Here is a 21,864-nt window from a genome sequence, read left to right as displayed (position 1 = left end):
TCCCGTTACTTGTCCCAGTTTCTGCCAACCTAGCAGCTTGAAAGCATGTAAAATGCAAGTAGAAAAAATAGGAACCATCTTTGGTGGGAAGGTAACAATCTTTCCGTGCTCCTTTGGTGTTTAGTCATGCCAGCCAAATGACCACGGAGACGTGTTCGGACAGCGCTGGCTCTTCAGCTTTGAAACGGAGATGAGCACTGCCCCCTAGAGTCGGGAACGACTAGCACAAATGTGCAAGCGGAACTTTTACCTTTACTTTACTAAACAGCTATTACATCAAATATCTTTTTTCTTTTATGCATGCTGAGAGCATATGCACTAAGACAAATTCCTTGTGTGTCCAATCACACTTGGCCAATAAAATTCTATTCTATTCTATTCTATGATTGGTACCTTTATTATAGTTTTGTTCATGCAAGTTAAGAAGCACATTCCCAGGAGCATCATCTTCTTAACATTCTGAAATTATAGAAAGGCCATTCGCAACTCTTCCAACCATGTAAAGCTACTCCAAGAGATGCTTCATTGAACATCATTGTATCTGTAATACACTGTGGATTAAAATTGTTGTTTTCATGTGCGGTTGGAAGCCTAGAAATCTAAGAAACGAAACATTTCAGCTCAGTTTGTGGTCCCTTTCTCTTGCTTGAATGATTTGTGATCAGTAATTATGAAGCTCTACCTTTGATATCCAAATTATAATCAGGTTGCAGTTGAGAGTGTATAAGCCTTTTTTTTTTACTATTTAATTCTCTAGTTGGATGATGGTGAGCACAGTAATTTAAAAGTAATATGATGTATTGCTGCAGGTAATTGAAAACAATCCAGTCAGAATAAATGAGTCATTCATTACTGGACTTTGAAAGGTGTATTAGAAAAATATTCATGCTGCCCAAATCTTAATTGGACTTGTTTTCATTTGGGGATTGGGGTGGGGTTTGACCTAAGCATTTTAAACCAAGGAATTGATTTATTAGCAAAGGAAGTATTTGTTTAGATTCAGTGGTTCTCAACCTTTCTAATGATGCGACCACCGTTCCCCGTAAGCTGCACCCGTGAGCAGGCGCACCCCCCCAAATACCCCCGTGTGCACCCTTTTCCACGGGTGCGCGCTCACCATCCCCCTGCCAGACCGCGGGGGGGCGGGGAGGTGCGGCAGTAGGAGGAAAGGGAGCCGCGGCCACCCCTGCCTCCCCACCGTGCCTCCGGCCAAACACGCCCCCTCTCCTCCTCCGCCGCCTCCTGCCTCGGGGCGTGACTTCTCTCTCTTTCTCTCTCCCCCTCTTGCGGCGGTGGCGGCTGTGGGATGAAAGCGCTGCCAGACAGGGGGCTGCGAAAGAGGGCTTTCTCCGTGGGCTTTGGGAATGCCCGCCCCGCCCCTCTCGCAGCCCCTTTGCTGGGAGCGCTTTCATCCTGGACTTCCAGCAAGGGGGCTGCAGTAGAGGCAGGGCAGGCGTTCCTGAAGCGCTCAGAGAAAGCGCTCTCACAGCAGCCCCCTCGCCGTCGGTGCCTCCGTTCCGGAGCTCCGCCTCACAGCTGATCACTCTGCCGCTGCCCACGGCTACTGCCCAATGCCGCTGCTGAGAGAGAGAGAGAAAGGGGGGGAGAGATAGCAAGAAAGAGAAGAAGAAGAAAGCAATAGAGAGAGAGAGACAGAAAACAAGAGAGAAAGAGAGAGAGATGAAAGGGGGAGAGAGAGATAGCAAGAGAGAGAAGAGGAAGAAAGCAATAGAGAGAGAGAAAGAAAACAAGAGAGAAAGAGAGAGAGAGATGAAAGTGGGGGAGATAGAGATAGCAAGAGAGAGAAGAGAAAGCAAGCAATAGAGATAGAAAGAAAGAAAGAAAGAGTGAGAGAGAAAGAAAGCAATAGAGAGAAAGAGAGAGAGAGAGAAAGAGGGGGAAAGAGAAATGACTCTTGATTTAAAGCATATGGTAAAAAGCACCCAAATAATAACAGAGAAAAAAAAACCCAGCCGTTTGTGTGTGTGTGTGTGTGTGTGTGTGTGTGTTTGATTGAACTCTTGAACTATTTCCAATAGCTCACCTCTAATTGGAAATGGTTCAAGAGTTCACACGCACACACACACACACACACACACACACACACAAGGAGGGAGGAGACAGGGATGGAAAAAGAGAAGATAATAATAGTAATAGATTTTGGTTTTGTTTTATTATTAATTTCTTTTAATAAAAAAAGAAGGGAATTTTTTTCTTATTTATTTATTTATGTATTTATGTATTTATTTTTCTATGCCGCCCAGTCCCAAAGGGACTGTCGCTCAGACACTATACTTTTCCGCCCACACCGGAAAAAAAATTAGAGGGAACATTGGATGCGACTCCTTAATACAGTTCCTCATGTTGTGGTGAACCCCAACCATAAGTCTAGTGCCAGTTCTCCCAACAGAGCTTTAAACTGATTGGTAGGAAGGTCAGAGGGACACTCCCTCTGACCTTCCTACCAATCAGTTTAAAGCTCTGTAAACGCCTGATTGGTCACATTGTAAAAATATGTTCCAAGGTGCCAGAATAGAAGCTTTAGTTCCTAACATCTTGTGAAATTTGTCTTTCCCACAGTCTTTGGTGACCTCTGTGAAAATGGTCATTCGACCCCCACAAAGTGGTCTCGACCTCCAGGTTGAGAACTACTGGTTTAGATTAAGCCAGAAATTAATTATGTTTTTTGGTACTGTGTTTCCCTGAAAATAAGACCCTCTCTTATATGCTTGGCCTTATTGCCATGCACTCAAAAGCCTGATTGGGCTTATTATCAGGGAATGTTTTAATTGGGGGGAAACAGGGTAGTAGAAGCTATAGTTATTTTCTTTAATTGTGTAAAAAAGAATACAACGGGATGTAGGAATAGGATTTTGTATTCAACCAAAGACTAGAAAGAAGAGTGTCAAACATTCATTTTTGATTATAGTCCTTAAACTATTAATTTTGGCTTGATGGTGATAATGTTTACTCTTACTGCCCATTATTTAAGCATGCCTTTCCTATACTGTATACAGTGATCCCCCGGGTATTGCGCTCCCGATGATTGCGAAATGGCTAATTTGCGATTTTTGAACCCGGAAGTAAAAACACCATCTGCGCATGCGCGCCCTTTTTTTCTATGGGCACGCATGCGTAGATGGCGCCGGGCAGATCAGCTGCTGGGCGGCTTCCCTGGGTCTTCCCCCGTTCGCCGTTCGCCCGGCTCGCCCGCCGTTCGCCCGGCCACCCGCCATTCACCCGGCTCGCCCGCCGTTCGCCCGGCCACCCACCGTTCGCCCGGCCACCCGCCGTTCGCCCGGCTCGCCCGCCGTTCGCCGCTCGCCCGCCCTTCGCCCGGCCACCCGCCGTTCGCTCGCTGCTCGTCCGGCCACCCGGGTTCGTTTGGCTTTGGGACATGCCGGCGGCGACGTTTTAAAACAGCCGCGCGGTTTACCAGCTGAGTCCCGAAGTCAAAGGCGAACTTCGGGACTCAGTTGGGAAGCCGCGCGGCTGTTTTAAAACGTCGCCGCCGGCATGTCCCGAAGCCAAACGAACCCGGGTGGCCGGGCGAGCAGCGAGCGAACGGCGGGTGGCCGGGCGAAGGGCGGGCGAGGAAGAGACAGAAAGGGGGCGAAATTGCGTTTTTGGTTGCTTGCTAATAACGGGCAGTTCACCTTCAACTCGTTCCTCCTTCCAAAAAACCAGAGCTGCCCTTCGGCTAGCGTGAGGCTGTATTTGCACAGCGAGCTAGAAATGAAAGGCGAACGTGGGCGTGGGCGGCGGGGAAACCCCAATCTTCGGCTCCTCGCTGCTGGGAAGTAAAAACACCATCTGCGCATGCGCAGGTGGTGTTTTTACTTCCGCAGCGCTACTTCGCGAAAACCCGCTCGTTGCGGGGGGTCCTGGAACGGAACCCTCGCAATGATCGGGGGATCACTGTATTTCAAGGCATCAGCCGTACGATATGCTCCTCCAATTTTTAGATTTGAAAATTTTGTGGGAATAGGTGTTCACATATCCTAATTGTGTTGTAATCACGGATATTATCCTACTTGTTTGTCTTAACTAAGAAAAAATATATGACTTTAAAAAATAGTTTTCTCTTAAGATACAGCAGTGGGTTTTTTGTTACTCCAAGTTACCAAAAATTGGATAAACCAATTGTTGACATTAGTTAGGTCACTTTGTTGGTTGGTAAAGCTGCAAATAGAGTTAAAATGTATCTTTGAAAATATACTTGGGATATGATGCCAATACATTGTACATATGCTAATACATTGTAACTTTAGGATAATCTTTGTTTTAATAAGCTGTTCGAATTAATCAGGCTGGAATCAACTTGAAACGGTCTTAGTACAGGCTTTCTGTTTCATGGCATTGTTATATGTTGGATTTGATAGCATTGCAAAGTTTGAATTGTTAGCTTCATGAAGTAAAACTTCAGCTGGATATTATTTATATTTTGAGACTTCTGATTCTGTAATGTCTTAAAATTTGCAAAGATTACCTCTAATATGGAATGAGGAATTTGGGTAACTTTACATTTATAACTTCTGGCGTACAGTATTTGAATACATTAGACATTGTAGTTCAAGCAATGAAAATTAGATATTTGATTGGTTGAAAATTCTCCCATTAGTTGATTGTTCTAGTTCTATATCAATTTGCCCATAGAATTCAATATGCTTGAGATAGATTTTATTCATCAAGTTTTACAAAATGGTTAGAAAGGTTCACAATTTGACCTGAATAGTATTAGCCTTGATGGGTAGAGGACAGCGGTGGAATCCTCTGAAGTCTGCTACCAGTTCTGTGAATTTGCTATTGAGTGCGTGCTTTGCATGTATGCGTGCCTGAGACAGGCCCGCCCAGCACTAAAAAAGAAACATTTATTTATTTATTTATTTTATTTTATTTTATTTTATTTTATTTATTTATTTTATTTTTTTATTTTTTTATTTTTTTATTTTTTATTTGATTTGATTTGATTTGATTTGAATGCCGCCACTCTCCGTAGACTCGGGGCAGCAAATATTTTGTAAGGCTCCTGAGTCTGCAAATATAAATAGAACAGTGGAGGTGGGGAATCCGCTGTGCTACACAATTTAGCTTATCTAGAAAGCAGGAAACCTGACAATTCTAGCTAATATAAATCATGCATCACAGCTGATCGTTGCCCAGCTGTTCGTTGGAAATACTGTTTCGTCCAAACCGGTAGAATTTTTTACTACCGGTTCAGGAGAACTGGTCTGAACCAGTAGCATTTCTCCCCTGGCAGAGAAAAGATAGCACTTCATTCTTTGTCTTCTTTACACAATCTATAGAATTGACATAGTCAAGCAAGCTGAGTGCAGAAGTATCAAAGAGAACACCACTGAGACTTAATTTTTAGGGGGTTTTTAAAAAAAAAATTCAGTTTGTCTTAATGGGTTGCAAAGGACAGACATTCCAAGGCATTTTACAAATATATATATAATTTTATGATGCAGGAAAAAGCAAATATAGCCAGAGGAAGAAACAAACCAACAGTATCAAAACTTGATTTTTTTTTCAATGAATTTCTTTTTTCCTAATCTTTTACATCTGAGCAAATACGTATGCTAATAGCTTCCTTAGTCTTAATATAGGGAGAGGTTGTAAGATAGTTGATTGCAATTGTTTTGATCATCTTGTGCGTGTTTAATGCATTCTCTTCTAACTCATTTAATTAAACATATTGTGCTTTTTATTTTTGCCCTAATGCTTTCCTTTGTGTGGCCCTGAAAGCATGTAAGATTACAATAAATATCTTTGTACAGCTCTTAAAACTTTTTTTTTTCTCAAAACAACACTATTAAGATATAAGAGGGGAACCTTAAATGTTGTGTTAAATCTTTATGCAGAGAAGAGCAACAAAGATTATTAAGGGACTGGAGGCTAAAACATATAGAGAACAGTTGCTGAAACTAGGTATGTCTAGTTTGATGAAAAGAAAGACTAGGGGTGATATGATAGCAGTGTTCCATTATCTCAGGGGTTGCCACAAAGAAGAGGGAGTCAAACTATTCTCCTGAGGGCAGAACAAGAAGCAATGGGTGGAAACTAGAACTAAGGAGAAATTTCCTGACAGAACAATTAATCGGTGGAACAGCTTGCCTCCAGAAGTTATAAAAACTCTGATACTTGAAGTTTTAAAGAGATTGGATAATGATTTGTCTGAAATAGTATAGGGTTTCCTGCCTAAGCAGGGAGTTAGACTTGATAGAAGACCTCCAAAGTCCCTTCCAAATCATGTTATTCTTTTCTATTCCAAATCTAGGTTCTAGCATTATGATTCATGGCCAGTTTTACATAGATATACATGCACATCACATGCACTCACAGGCACATATTGGAAAATGCACCCTGCCTATATCTTTTGAACGTCATTATGCATAATTTAAGCTACCGCATGAGCTTTACATATACAGTGGTACCTCATCTTACGAACGCCTCTTCTAACGAACTTTTCAAGATACGAACCCGGTGTTTAAGATTTTTTTGCCTCTTCCGAACTATTTTCACCTTACGAACCCAACAAGCTGCTGCTGGGATGAAGGGGTTTCTTTTTTTCCCCTTTTTTGAAGAAAGAAAAGGGAGGGGCAGCTTGGAAGAGTAAAGATTTTGCATGCTTGCAAAAGCACTGAAACGGTGTCTTTTTAAGAAAGAAAAGGGAGGGGCAGCTTGGAGGAGTAAAGATTTTGCATGCTTGCAAAAGCACTGAAACTGTGTCTTTTGAAGAAAGAAAAGGGAGGGGTGCCCCCCTTGCCTTTCTTCCTTCCCACTCACCCTTTAGCCTAGCCTTGCTTCTTCCACCCGCCCTCTTTAGCTGCTCCTCCCTGCCCTCTGTTCGCCTCCCTTCTAAAGTTTGGGATTTTCCTGAAGGATTTGCATGCATTATTTGCTTTTACATTGATTCCTATGGGAAACATTATTTCATCTTACGAACTTTTCACCTTACGAACCTCCTCCTGGAACCAATTAAGTTCATATGATGAGGTACCACTGTACTGTACATTGTTAGTGACGATCATAGATAAGGAAGCCACTTGATTTGTTATGTTCCACTGAATTTCTAGAGAAATGGATAGAAAGAGGTCGACAAGCCTACATGGAAAACATAATAGCCAAAGTTAGTTCAGTTAGCATAATCTAAAATCCAATTGATACGTGGTCGTGGCTGACCTCATGTACTTCAATTCCTCCTAAAGATGTTTAAGTGGAAGATGTGCAGATTTTGGATCACCCAAATGCATATTTGGAATCAATACCCTTCTGAGATGGCATTGTTCCCAGTTTATTGTGATGATGACAGTATTCTTGTAACTGCTATAGCAGTCAACAGATTTAGATATGCTAAATCTATCTTAATGAGCTTGTGTGTGTGTGTCATGACATTATCATGCAGATCACACAAGTTCATTTGTGTCATTTGCATGGCATAATGTTCAAGATGCCATTTCCCCCTCCCCTTGCTAGTCTTGTACATGTCCATAGAAGGCTATAATAGCAATAGCACTTACACTTATAGAATAGAATACAAGGAATTTGTTGTGGTGCATGTGCTCTCAGTGTATATAAAAGAAAAGATAGGTTCATCAAAAATCATAAGGTACAACATTTAATAATAATCCGGTTATACAGTGGTATCTAGTGATGGGCGAACCCAACAGTGTTCGGGTTCGGCAAGTTCGGATGAACTTCGCACAAAATTCGGCCAAACCCGAACGGTTCGTGGCGCCAAAGCTCCGCCCCCGGAATCTCTTCGTGGGAGGGATTCCCCAGCTCCTTCAAAGGGAGGTCTTTTCATGTTAAAAAAAATTTTTTTTTTGAAAAGACCTTCCTTTGCTTGCAGCGCTGCTGCGGCGTTCTGTTTTGTAAAAATATAAAAAATATTTTACATGAAAAGACCTCCCTTTGAAGGAGCTGGGGAATCCCTCCCACGAAGACATTCCGGGGGCGGAGCTTTGACGTCACGTATACCGGCAGGTTGCTAAGGACGCCAAAGTGATCACTTCCTGGACTCCATGGAACTGCCAAATTGCAGGCAGGCAGCAGAAGTAGCCTGCAGTACTGTACTGTAACCACTGCGCCATTGTGGCTCATAAACACATGTTTACATGTAACCCATATGGCAGCAGTTTGCTGTTAGGTTTTCAGTGAGTTTAAAAGCCAGGGTTTTGTATAACAAAATCTATACATTCCACAGTATTTGCCTTCTATATCAGCTGATTGTTGTGTTTCCTAATCCCATCCCTTCTACAGTTCAGGTGAAAAATTCATGTTGCTTTCTGGTTTTGTTTTTCTTTCTCGTCCAGGATCTGACTGCTTTAGCAAAAGAACTCCGGGAGTTGCGGATTGAAGAAACCAACCGGCCTTTAAAGAAAGTTACCGACTATTCCTCTTCCAGTGAGGAGTCTGAAAGCAGCGAAGAGGAGGAAGAAGATGGAGAAAGTGAAACCCAAGATGGCACTGTGCCTGTCAGTGACATTCCAAGGCTTATGTAAGACGTTCCTTCTTGGTGAAGATAAATCCACAAATGCATCTCATTAAGAACTGCCGGCTGCAATAATATTTATTCATTCATTCATTCATTCATTCATTCAATTTTTATGCCACCCTTCTCCTTAGACTCAGGGCAGCTTTCAACATGTTAGCAATAGCACTCTTTAACAGAGCCAGCATATCTGGCTCTGTTAAAGAGTAGTAGATCCTTGGAACAAACTTCCAGCAGATGTGGTTGGTAAATCCACAGTAACTGAATTTAAACATGCCTGGGATAAACATATATCCATCCTAAAATAAAATACAGGAAATAGTATAAGGGCAGACTAGATGGACCATGAGGTCTCTTTCTGCCGTCAGTCTTCTATGTTTCTATATTGCCCCCACAATCTGGGTCCTCATTTTACCCACCTTGGAAAGATGGAAGGCTGAGTCAACCTTGAGCCGGTGATGAGATCTGAACCGCTGACCTACAGATCTACAGTCAGCTTCAGTGGCCTGCAGTACAGCACTCTACCTACTGCGCCACCCTGGCTCTCTTTTTTTTATAGACATTATAAGCATGGCTGTCCCTAACCTTTTTGGATACCAGGGACTAGTTCCATGGGAAGACGTTTTTCCACTGACCAGAAAGTTTTGCATGCTGCTTCCATCCCATGGCTGGAGTTTCACTAATTTGCACAGCCCAGTTTCTGGCGTGCCGCAGCCTGGTGCCAATCCATAGATCAGGGGTTGAGGAACCTCTGCAGTAGAATATTGCTGAAAAAAGCCATTCCCCCTAATGTATACAAAAAATTTCCAACCAAATTAGGCCTGGAGCTTAGTCTCCTGTTCTCTCTTTTGGCCCAGAGAAAAGTGAACAAATGCACAACAGTGGTGAAAGGACCCAGCAAGTAAATGCACGCCCTTTCATTAGATTGTTTGGTAAGGAATCAGACGATGGCAGTAAGACGTAGGTGACCAAATGTGGCCCTAAAAAATCACATAGGATCCCCAAGCCTCCTTTTTTATCATTTCTTTTTTTTCCCCAATAAATTTTATTAATTTTCGTAAAATAGACAAAACTGACAAACATACATTTAACATAAAAATGGGGTTGCATCTTCCCCGCTTATTCTAGAAGTAAAATTTCAATACAGAAAAAAGAATACATTAAAAACATTTTAAATCAACTCATTGCTTTAAATGAAAAGAAGAAATTTATTTTACCTTATATAGTAAGTCTTCATATTTAAACTACTTCTAACATAGCTTTTAAATCATATCTCCCTACTTGTACAATTCTCCTTTTTTTTTAAACTTTTAGTTTTTCTTCTTATTTATCCATATTATTATTATTATTATTTATTGGATTTGTATGCCGCCCCTCTCCGCAGACTCGGGACGGCTAACAACAGTGGTAAAACAACATGAACAATCCAATTAATAAAAACAACTAAAAAACCCTTATTATAAAAAACCAAACATACACACAAACATACCATGCATAGCTTGTAATAGCCTAGGGGGAAAGGATAACTTAACTCCCCCATGCCTGGCGACAAAGGTGGGTCTTAAGTAATTTGCGAAAGACAAGGAGGGTGGGGGCCGTTCTAATATCTGGGGGGAGTTGGTTCCAGAGGCCCAGGGCCGCCACAGAGAAGGCTCTTCCCCTGGGGCCCGCCAAACTACATTGTTTGGTCGACAGGACCCGGAGAAGGCCAACTCTGTGGGACCTTATCGGCTGCTCGGATTCGTGCGGTAGAAGGCGGTTCTGAATATATTCTGGCCCAATGCCATGTAGGGCTTGAAATATATACACTTTGTTCCATATTTCATAAAATTCTGTTTCCTCTTGGTCTTTTAACCGTCTTGTCATCATATCCATTTCAGCGCAGTCCAATATTTTCTTAATAACCTCCTCTTCTTTGGGAACATTTTCCCCCTTCCAATTTTGCGCATATACTATCCTGGCCGCTGTCAAAATATGAATAACTAAATGTAAGGTTTCTTTCTTATATTTCTGATTAGTTATACCCAGTAAGTAAAATTCCGGGGGGGGGGGGTGTCTATCTCCTGTCTTACTATTTCTTTTATTATTTTTTCTATCATTTTCCAATATGATTTCTTGAACCACTTCTGAAGTCAATTACTTAAAACAGAGGAGCTGAATGGGAGTTCTCGCCCAGGGTGACCTAGCTATCCCAAGCCCTACATTTCCACCTTGAAGTGGAATTCCTAATGCAATATTTATGCAGTAGCAAATCTGGGCTCCATAAAGTGTATTCTTTATGTGGAAACAGTCAATCCTGCCTCTCTCAATGGAATGTATTTCTCTAATGCGTTCTTTCTCATGCACTCATACTGAAGAATTTGAGAATGGACCTTTTGAAAAATTCCAGATGTATTTATTTTTTTATAAAAAAGAATCCTCTCTGAGGTCTTCTGTATTTCAAATACAGTGATACCTTGTCTTACAAACTTAATTGGTTCTGGAACGAGGTTCTTAAGGTGAAAAGTTTGTAAGATGAAACAATGTTTCCCATAGGAATCAATGGAAAAGCGATTAATGTGTGCAAGGCCAAAATTCCCCCCTTTTGCCAGCCAAAGCGCCCGTTTTTGCGCTGCTGGGGTTCCCCTGAGCCTCCCCTCCATGGGAAACCCCACCTCCAGACTTCCGTTGCCAGCGAAGCGCCTGTTTTTGTGCTGCTGGGATTCTCCTGCAGCATCACAAAAACACGGAAGTCTGGAGGTGGGGTTTTCCATGGAGGGGAGCCTCAGGGAAATCCCAGCAGCACAAAAATGGGTGCTTCACTGGCAACGGAAGTCTAGAGGTGGGACATCCCAGTGGCGGCGGTGGGTTTGTAAGGTGAAAATAGTTTGTAAGAAGAGGCAAAAAAATCTTAAACCCCAGGTTTGTATCTCGAAAAGTTTGTATGACGAGGTGTTTGTAAGACGAGGTATCACTGTATAGAGATTATTACTATATTTGGCAGGCACCACCTTAAATATTTGAACATGTCATTGCCATTTGCATCAACACATATTTCAGCGATTTCTTGAAATTCCGAAGGCTGATCAAATTCAACAGTCCATCCACTCCATGAACAGAGCATCTTTTAATTTATCTTTCTATAAATGTTATCTAGGTCAATATCTGCCTTCAGGCAGAAACATGCAGCTGTTGCTTATTTTCATTAGTCAACCAAAAGCATATGGCTCAAGTTTAGGTAGTTAGTTTGTTTGTATTTTGCTTAATGTGGTGAAAAATGTTCTGTATTGCAATTTTACATTGGAGAGCTGTCAAAAATAAAAATGGCCTGGTTAGGATGGACACATTCGACAATAATGCTGGCCGAGGGAATAACTTTGAAAATAGCCTCTTTGTGGCAAGAACTACCTGCCTGAAATATAGTCATATAATATTAAATTCCTCATCCCTAATCTCATTTGTCTTGCTTATGCTGAAGGCAAGAAGAATCTCACAGTATGAATTATAATGGTCTGGTGGATACTTGAAACTACAGTGGTACCTCATCTTACGAATGCCTCTTCTAACAAACTTTTCAAGATACGAACCCGGTGTTTAAGATTTTTTTGCCTCTTCTTCCGAACTATTTTCACCTTACGAACCCAAGCCGCTGCTGCTGGGATGAAGGGTTTTTTTTTTCCCCCTTTTTTGAAGAAAGAAAAGGGAGGGGCGGCTTGGAGGGGGAAAGAGTTTGCATTTTAAAAAGTAGGAGAACAGCATGCTTGCGGGCACTGAAAGGGTGTCTTTTGAAGAAAGAAAAGGGAGGGGCGGCTTGGAGGGGGAAAGACTTTGCAGAGAACAGCGTGCTTGCACAGGCACTGAAAGGGTGTCTTTTGAAGAAAGAAAAGGGAGGGGCGGCTTGGAGGGGGAAAGACTTTGCAAAGAACAACATGCTTGCACAGGCACTGAAAGGGTGTCTTTTGAAGAAAGAAAAGGGAGGGGCGCCCCCCTTGCCTTTCTTCCTTCCCACTCACCCTTTAGCCTAGCCTTGCTTCTTCCACCCGAAAACATAATGTTAAGCTTTGTGTTTCCCCTTTAAAAAAAAAAAGAACACACGTTTGAGATAAGAACCCCACAAGTTTGGGGTAGCCTGTGGAATTGATTTTTTTTCAGGCAATAGATACCAAGCATGAGAGAGTCGGTCATTTTGAGAACATGAGGAAGAATCTATTTATTTATTAGAGTTGGAAGGGACCTTGCAGGTCATCTAGTCCAACTCCTGCTCAAGCAGGAGACCCTATACCACCCTTGACAGATGGTAGTCCAATCTCTTTTTGAAAGTGTCAAGTGTTGGGGCGTTCACAACCTCCGCTGGCAAGCCGTTCCACTGGTTGATCGCTTTCACCGTCAGAAAGTTCCTCCTTATTTCCAGGTTGAATAGCTCCTTGGTCAGTTTCCATCCGTTGCTTCTAGCCTGGCCCTCTGGAACCCTTTCACTTCTGATCCTGATTTTCATTACATTTTTAGTAATTCTTGTACAAAAATCATGTAAACTCATGTCTTCATCATCCCGAGGCTCGACTACTGTAACACTCTCTACATGGGGCTACCTTTGAAAAGTGTTCGGAAACTTCAGATCGTGCAGAATGCAGCTGCGAGAGCAATCATGGGCTTTCCCAAAAATGCCCATGTCACACCAACATTCCGCAGTCTGCATTGGTTGCCGATCAGTTTCCGGTCACAATTCAAAGTGTTGGTTATGACCTATAAAGCCCTTCATGGCACCGGGCCAGATTATCTCAGGGACCGCCTTCTGCTGCACGAATTCCAGTGACCAGTTAGGTCCCAGAGAGTGGGCCTTCCCCGGGTCCTGTCAACTAAACAATGTCGGTTGGCGGGGCCCAGGGCAAGAGCCTTCTCTGTGGTGGCCCCAACCCTCTGGAACCAACTCCCCCCCAGAGATTAGAATAGCCCCCACCCTCCTTGCCTTTCGTAACCTCCTCAAAACTCACCTCTGCCATCAGGCATGGGGGAATTAAGATAATCTTTCCCCCTAGGCTTCTACAATTTATGCATGGTATGTTTGTATGTATAATTGGTTTTATAACAAGGGTTTTTAGCTGTTGTAGTATTGGATTTTTACATTCTGTTTTTTGTCACTGATGTTAGCCGCCCCGAGTCCACGGAGAGGGGTGGCATACAAATCCAAGAAAGAAAGAAAGAAAGAAAGAAAGAAAGAAAGAAAGATAATTTGTTTTTTCTACAGACGCCGTGTATTTATCACGAGAAACCAACTGCTTTCTTTTTGTTTTGAAAACTCTTATTTTTCAGACCAACGGGAATGCCAGCCAACAACGAGTCCTACAATCTAGGAATGGTATCAAGCCATGGTGGTCTGGAGCCCCCCCACCCTGACAAATTTAGCAGTATTTCAAGAGAAGGGACTTTAATGATAAGGGAGGTAAGTGGGTGGAAACCATTTCTTCTCTGCGGTGTCTTTGAGAGATAATGTCTTCGTAGGCTATGAATAATAATTACACTGTGTATTCTGAGCACGGAGTGATTGATTAAACTGTACTGGTTTGCAGCTGATTAATATAATTATAACATCTAAACAAAAGATGTGTCTTAACTATAAACAGCATCGAACACTGTAGGACATAACAAGGTTGTTTTCAGATCTTCCTCTTCTTTCAGACTGACTTTAAAGCTTGCAGTTTGCACACAGTTGATATTGTCAAGGTGGAACAGAAACTTGATTCACAAGTAGGCCTCCATTTGTAATTGTTCATTTAATGACCATTCAAAGTTGCAACGGCACTAAAAAAAAGAGTAACTTATGACCATTTTTCAACTTTCCTAGCATCCCCATGGCCATGTGATCAAAATTCAGTTTGCTTGGCAGCTGGTTCATACTTATCACCCTTGCTGGGTCCCAAAGTCATGTGGTCACCTTTTGCAACCTTTTGACAGGCCAAATCAATGGGGAAGCCAGGTTCACTTTACAACAGAGTTATTAACTTATCAACTGCAGTGATTCACTTAACAACCATAGCAAGAAAGGTCACAAAACTCAACAAAAGTCTCACTTGGCAGTAGAGCTTTTGGGCTCAATTTGGGCAGATTGCGTATATATGGAATAGACTCTCAGTTGCTAATTTAGATTAATTATAATTCTTATCACACCAATGATTATATCTTGGTCTATATCAGTGATGGTGAAACTTTTTTTACTCAGGTGCCAAAAGGGCACGCATGCGTATGATACCCACACCCATAAGGCTCAAGCTCAATTCAGACAAGACAGAGTGGCTGTGGGTACTGCCTCCCAAGGACACGTCCATCTGTCAGTCCATCACCCTGGGGGTCCACAAGAGGGTCCACAACTTGGGCGTCCTCCTTGATTCACAGCTGACCTTAGAACACCACCTTTCGACGGTGGCAAGGGGGGCATTTGCCCAAGTTTGCCTGGTGCACCAGTTACGGCCCTATTTGGACAGGGACTCTTTGCTCACGGTCGCTCATCCCCTTATCACCTCGAGGTTCAAGTACTGCAATGCTCTCTACATGGGGCTACCTTTGAAAAGTGTTCAGAAACTACAAATTGTGTAAAATGCAGCCACGTGAGCTATCGTGGGCCTACCAAGATAGGCCCATGTCTCTTCAGCACTCCGCATTGGTTTCCGGACCCAATTCAAAGTGTTGGTTAGTGTTCTGTCGGGCTCTCTGGTAGACTCCTCCCAAAAATTCACAGGTACAAATTTCAGACACACACACGTTTGAAAATTCAAAGCAATGTTCTTTATAATGAAAATTCACTTAAACTGAGCCCTCTTTTGGTATAGCAAAGAGCACTCATCTCCAAACAAACTGGTAATTTGTACAAGTCCCTTATCAGTTCTGTGATACTTAGCTTGCAGCTGTGAAGCAATTCACAGTCCTTCTTCTTTCACAAAGTGAAACACACTTTGCTCTGGTTTAGTTTCAAAGCGGGGAAAAATCAGCACACAAAAAGTCAAAGTCAGTAAAGCAGTCACGAAACACAACGATCAGATAATCCTCCACAATGGCCAAACCCACAGGCTGCTCTTTATAGCAGTCTCACTAATTACCACAGCCGCACCCAACCACAGGTGGCCTCATTTTCTTTGATAATAATCTCTCAGCTGTTGTTGCCGATGCATCGCTCTCTGCATGCGTGGCTGTATCATTAACTCTTGTTCCGAATCCAAGGAGGAGCTAGATAATTGATCTCCTTCTGAGCTGTCTGCCACACTCTCCTCCTCCTTGTCACTCATGTCTTCTTGGTCAGAGGAGCCTTCATCAGCAGATTCCACCGGGGGCAAAACAGGCCTGCAGCATGTGGATGTCTCCCCCACATCCACAATCCTTGGGGCAGGAGCAGGGCCAGAGCTAACCACAACACATACATACATACATACATACATACATACATACATACGTATGTATGTATGTTTTAGACAATATATATATTGTCCAAACATTGTCCCAAAGGTGCCTTTTCAAAAGGCAACTGGGTTTTCTTGAGGGGGGGGAGAGGAATTCCTTTGAATTTTTTTTTCTTCTCATCCAAGAAGCTGCTTCAGTTCTTCTTCACTTCTAGAACAGAAGCAGCTTCTTGGGTGAGAAAAGAAACATTTTCAAGCATTTTCGGGACAACCGTGAGCTGGACGATTGAGACTTTTTATAGGCATTTGCCCCAAACCTCATTTGCTCAGGCTGCCTCTTTCTAAAAATGTCCCTTCCTGGAGAAATAATACTGCTTTTTTTCTCTTTGTATGAAAAGAGTAGGTTTGCTTGATGATATTGTCAAGACAAAAGGTCAGATGGTGGGAGGCAAGTGAAGGCAGGATAATTTAGCTAAGGGCATCAGCCAGCCCATATCTGTCTTGCTTTGTCCCACACTGATTCAGATCCACTCTCTTGTATCCCATTCTGTCTTTCATTCATGAGTTGGTGCCATTCCTGCCTCTTTCTCTTCCTTCAAAACATTACCTATACATCGTGAGAACAATCTTGGGGATGGGGAGGGTGGGAAGAAAGGCCATCTATTTTTTTGTCTTAAGCCACATGACTGAATAAGTGGAAGAAGATGATTCATGGTCAGAATAGAATAGAAATAGAAATAGAACAGAATAGAATAGAATATTTATTGGCCAAGTGTGATTGTACACAAAAGGAATTTGCCTTGGTGCATATGCTCTCATGTGTACATAAAAGAAAAGATAAGTTCACCAAGAATTATAAGGTACAACACTTAAATATAGTCCAGGTACAAATAAGCAATCCAATCATATTAGGAACAAGTCCATATTTTATTTTTATTTTATTTATTTTATTTATTTTGTCCAATATACAATGAGGGTTTTAGTGGGTATATATACAGTGTTCCCTCGATTTTCGCGGGTTCGAACTTTGCGAAAAGTCTATACCACGGTTTTTCAAAAATATTAATTAAAAAATACTTTGCGGTTTTTCCCCCTATACCACGTTTTTTTCCGCCCAATGACATCATATGTCATCACCAAACTTTTGTCCACCTTTAATAAATATTTTTTTAATAAACTTTAATAAAGAAACATGGTGAGTAATAATCTAAATAGTTGCTAAGGGAATGGGAAATTGCAATTTAGGGGCCAAAAATAGTGTATTTACTTCCGCATCTCTACTTCGCGGAAATTCAACCTTCGCGGGCGGTCTCGGAACGCATCCCCCGCAAAAATCAAGGGAACACTGTATATATATATATATATATATACACACATAGAAGGTTATAGAGGAGATACTCATAGTAAAATATACCTAAGAAAGAATAGAAAAGAAGATACAGTAATAGAACATATCAATGAAAGAATAGAAGAAGAGATATAGGAATAGAAGAAAGGTATAGGAGATATAGGAGAGCAATAGGACAGGGGACGGAAGACACTCTAGTGCACTTGTACTCGCCTCTTAGGAATCTGGATAGGTCAACCGTGGATAATCTAAGGGTAAATTGTAAAGATACAAACAACAAAGTTACAGTCATACATTAGTGGAAAGAGATAGGTGATGGGAATGATGAGAAGATTAATAGTAGTGCAGACTTAATAAACAGTTTGACAGTGTTGAGGGAATTTTTTGTTTAGGAGAGTGATGGCGTTTGGGGGAAAATTGTTCTTGTGTCTAGTTGTTCTGGTGTGCAATGCTCTATAGCGTAATTTTGAGGGTAGGAGTTGAAACAGTTTGTGTCCAGGATGTGCGGTGGCTGTAAATATTTTCACAGCCCTTTTTGACTTGTGCAGCATACAGGTCCTCAATGGAAAGCAGGTTGACAGCAATTGTTTTATTTTTCTGTAGTTCTGATTACCCTCTGAGGTCTGTGTCTGTCTTGAACTCCTATCTTAAAGGGGGGGGGAGGGAACAGCATATAAACAATAAGGAAGAAATCAGTGTATCATTCACAAGTATACCTGACATCTTACATGAAGATGACCTGCACTGTCCAGTAATCCCCAGGGGAAGAGCCTTCTCTGTGGTGGCCCCGGCCCTCTGGAATCAACTCCCCCCAGAGATTAGAACGGCCCCCACCCTCCTTGTCTTTCGCAAATTACTCAAGACCCACCTTTGTCGCCAGGCATGCGGGAGTTAAGATATTCCTTCCCCTAGGCCATTACAAGTTATGCATGGTATGTTTGTGTGTATGTTTGGTTTTATAATAAGGGTTTTTAGTTGTTTTATTAATTGGATTGTTACATGCTGTTTTTATCATTGTTGTTAGCCGCCCCGAGTCTGCGGAGAGGGGCGGCATACAAATCCAATAAATAATAATCATTATCATCATCATCATATCTGGTATTAAATGACCCACTTCTTTTTGTGAGAAAGCAGTAGTGTTGATTTTGCTGAAACCAGCTATAGATTCTTTTTAGAAGCAAGCATTGGCTGTTCTGGCCATATTCTAGTGTCTTTTCATTGTGATGGCAGGAGCTAGAGCAGTATCAGGGTATTTTTTCTATACAGAGTACATGTCCATGCAATTGTCCAACTACTCGCTGGGAGTTTCTCTACTTCGGAAATCCCTGGTTAATAGCAGGCATATCTTCCAGGGCTCACACAGGTTATGTTTAAACATCTGTTTTCACCTTGTGACCTGGAAATGCACAGGTAGACATGGAACAGAGCATCTATAATAGGAAAGAGAAAATATAGGTTGCAAAATTGTCACCTAGATTTTCAGTCTGGATTCTCTGACTGTTGCAATCATCTTCTAAATCGTAAACAATCCTTCCCCGATGCAGTTTAGTAATAGAACTTGACTGTTCTAGAAAATGTTAAGTTCTAGTATTTTCCTTCTCTGGATTTCATTGGCGGCACCTCCTGTTTTAAGGTCTGCTGATAAAAGACCTGCTGTAAAACTCTCTCTATGAAAGTCTTCTGCATTACACATCCTTTTCCCTCTTTAAAATATGATTCTTGTGCAAACTAGACATAAGATACTGACATAATGCAGATGGAGAAAGTCACCCAACTTGTTGACATAAAATATGTGCTGTACCAAAATAGTACAATAGGAAGGGTAATATAGTGAGCTGGCTTCTTTTATTCCTTCCTTCCTTCTTTCCTTCCTTCCTTCTTTCTTTCTTTCTTTCTTTCTTTCTTTTTTCTTCATTCTTTTTTCCTTATTTCCCTCCTTCCATCCTTCCTGTCTTTCTTCATTTTCTTTCATTCTATCCTTCATTTTCTTTTTCTTTTCCTTTCTTTTTCTTTCTTTCCTTTTTCCTTCCCTCTTTTCTTCTTTTCTTCCTTCTTTCTGCCTTTCCTTCTTTCCTTATTTTTTCTTAATTCTGTCTTTCTTTCTTTCTTTCTTTTTTCTTCATTCTTTTTTCCTTCTTTCCCTCCTTCCCTCCTTCCTGTCTTTCTTCATTTTCTTTCATTCTATCCTTCATTTTCTTTTTCTTTCTTTTTCTTTCCTTTTTCTTTCTTTTTCTTTCTTTCCTTTTTCCTTCCCTCTTTTCTTCTTTCCTTCCTTCTTTCTGCCTTTCCTTCTTTCCTTCTTTTTTCTTAATTCTTTCTTTCTTTCTTTTCTTCCTTCCATCCTTCCTATCTTCCTTCATTTTCTTTCATTCTATCCTCATTTTCTTTCCTTTCCTTTTTTTTCTTTTTTCCTTCCTTCCTTTCTTCTTTCCTTCCTTCATTCTGCCTTTCCTTCTTTCTTTTTCTTCATTCTGTCTGTCTTTCTATCCTTCCTATCTCCCTTTTTTTGCTCTATCCTTCATTTTCTTTCTTTATTTTCTTTCCATCATTTTCTTTCTTTCCATCCTTTGCATTTGACAAAAATCATGTGCAAAATTGCATTTGTGTTTTCTCTGTAAACTCCTTTTTTTTTTTTTTTTTTTGCAAAAGTGTCTGAAAGTGACCTTAAACTTGATGGGATTTGAGAACCATGCTGTGATGAGTGCATCAGATTTCTATTTCTCTCTCTGTCTCTTTCTGCCCTCCCCTAAATAAATCATTGCCCTCTGATTAAATTGAGAGTTTTAAGAATTGTGGCAGATGCCGTTTATGCAGCCTGGGGTAATCTCTTTCAGGTACATTACCCTCCTCTAGAGCCTTTCCTTAATAAGTGACACATTAGGCACAAACAGCAGGTTGCTGCAGCTGTAACACACTGCCGAGAATTTCTGCCAGGCTTGTAATTCAGCTAAAATAGCATCAACTCGCTTTCTTTCTCTTTTTTTCACTTTTTTTCATTGCCAGCAGACACTGAAAGGAAGAACATACTTTTTTCTTTTGCCAGATTAAGTTGCGTTTCTCCAACTGCAGTTGGAAGTGGGGAAAGGGAAGGGTTGCTACAATGAAAGTACCTAAACTCCATTGAAACTAATATGCAACTAAACTTCTGTGCTCTATGGCAGGACAACTGAGGAATTCTGGGAGTTGAAGTCCCACAAGTCTTAAAGTTACCAAGATTGGAGACATCTGCTCTAGGGCAGTGTTTCCCAACCTTGGCATCTTGAAGAGATCTAGACTTCAACTCCCAGAATTCCCCAGCCGGCATCTCTTCAAGTTGCCAAGGTTGGGAAACACTGCTCTATGGGACTGAAAGACATTTACTAATCTTTGCACCTCAAGTTAGAGTAACCTGCCTAATCAGGGGCTGCCACAAAAAAGAGGGAGTCAAGTTACTCTCCAAAGCACCTGATGAGGATAGGACAAGAAAGCAAGGGGTGGGAACTTATCAAGGAGAGAAGTGTTGAAATATACAGAACTATGCAGTAGGACTTGACAAGATACCAGAATTTATAGTGTGGCAATTCAGGAACCAGTGCAGAGAAATAACGAGGACACTTATCTTGTATTCATAATCATGCTTATTATTTAAAAAAACCCTATTAAAAACAATCATACAACCCAAACACACCATACATAAAGTCAAAACAGCTAAGGATATATCAATTCCTCCATGCCTGGCGACATAGATGAGTTTTCAAGAGTTTGCAAAAGGCAAGGAAGGTGGGGGCAGTCCTAATCTCCAGGGGGAGCTGATTCCAGAGGGCCGGGGCCGCCACAGAGAAGGCTCTTCCCCTGGGTCCCGCCAGACGGCATTGTTTTGTCTACGGGACCTGGAGAAGACCTATTCCTGTATCTGTTTTCTTAAATGTGTTTGATAAATAGATGAACCTCACGCTGACATGCAGAAGGGGAGAAATGTAGTTATTTAGTGAGAATATAGAGAGATTTATTTATTTATTTATTTATTTATCTATCTATCTATTTATCTATTTATCTATTTATTTATTTATTATTTGAATTTATAGGCTGCCCTTCTCCAGTGGACTGAGGGCAGCGTACAAGGATAAAAAAAACAAAACACAATATAAAACCCAATAATATTAAAAGCTTTCATCTAACACTCAACCATTCCACTAGCACACTACTGGCTGGAGCAAGATCTCATTGCTCAACGGCCCCAGGACTGTCAGCAAAGCTCTGTTTTTAAAGCTTTTCAAAAGGCCAGGAGGGGGCCTTTCAGAAGGGGAGGTACCTTTACTCAGAGGTAAAGGCCAGGGGGTCTTTAAAGTAGCTTTTCCAGTTGATCCAACTGGAAAAAAAACTACTTTAAATGGACTTTAGAGCTTTAAAAGCTACTTTACCTCTGAGTAAAAGTACTTCCCCTTCTGACTTTGCCTTAAATTCTCACAGGTAGATCTCGACGTAGGGCCATAATTGAGCCCCAAATCTCTATTGGCTAAGGGAGACATTTGTTAAGTGAACTTTGCCCATTTTACACCCTTTCCTGCCACAATTGGCAGGAAATGATTCCGTCATTAAGTTAGTGATTCCGTTGTTAAGCAAATCTGGCTTTTCCATTGATGTCGCTTGTCCGAAGGTCGCAAAAGGCGATC

At 41.5% G+C, this 21,864-nt stretch overlaps 1 protein-coding gene across 9 annotated transcripts in view; it reads left to right on the top strand.

The window, feature by feature from the left end:
• The window catches only part of TNIK (TRAF2 and NCK interacting kinase), a 420,651-nt gene that overhangs the window by 368,445 nt on the left and 30,342 nt on the right, over nt 1-21,864 (top strand). For all 9 annotated transcript variants that reach the window (XM_070753635.1, XM_070753632.1, XM_070753630.1 and 6 more), the window contains 2 exons: nt 8,319-8,503; nt 13,787-13,916. In XM_070753635.1, the coding sequence (XP_070609736.1) occupies nt 8,319-8,503; nt 13,787-13,916 (315 nt within the window). The remainder of the gene's footprint in view (nt 1-8,318; nt 8,504-13,786; nt 13,917-21,864) is intronic.

The sequence above is a fragment of the Erythrolamprus reginae genome, chromosome 5 (genome assembly GCF_031021105.1).
Source record: "Erythrolamprus reginae isolate rEryReg1 chromosome 5, rEryReg1.hap1, whole genome shotgun sequence".
Classification (NCBI taxonomy): Eukaryota; Metazoa; Chordata; class Lepidosauria; order Squamata; family Dipsadidae; genus Erythrolamprus; species Erythrolamprus reginae.
Note: the sequence above shows the minus strand (reverse complement) of the source record. Positions and strands in the feature narration are given on the sequence as shown.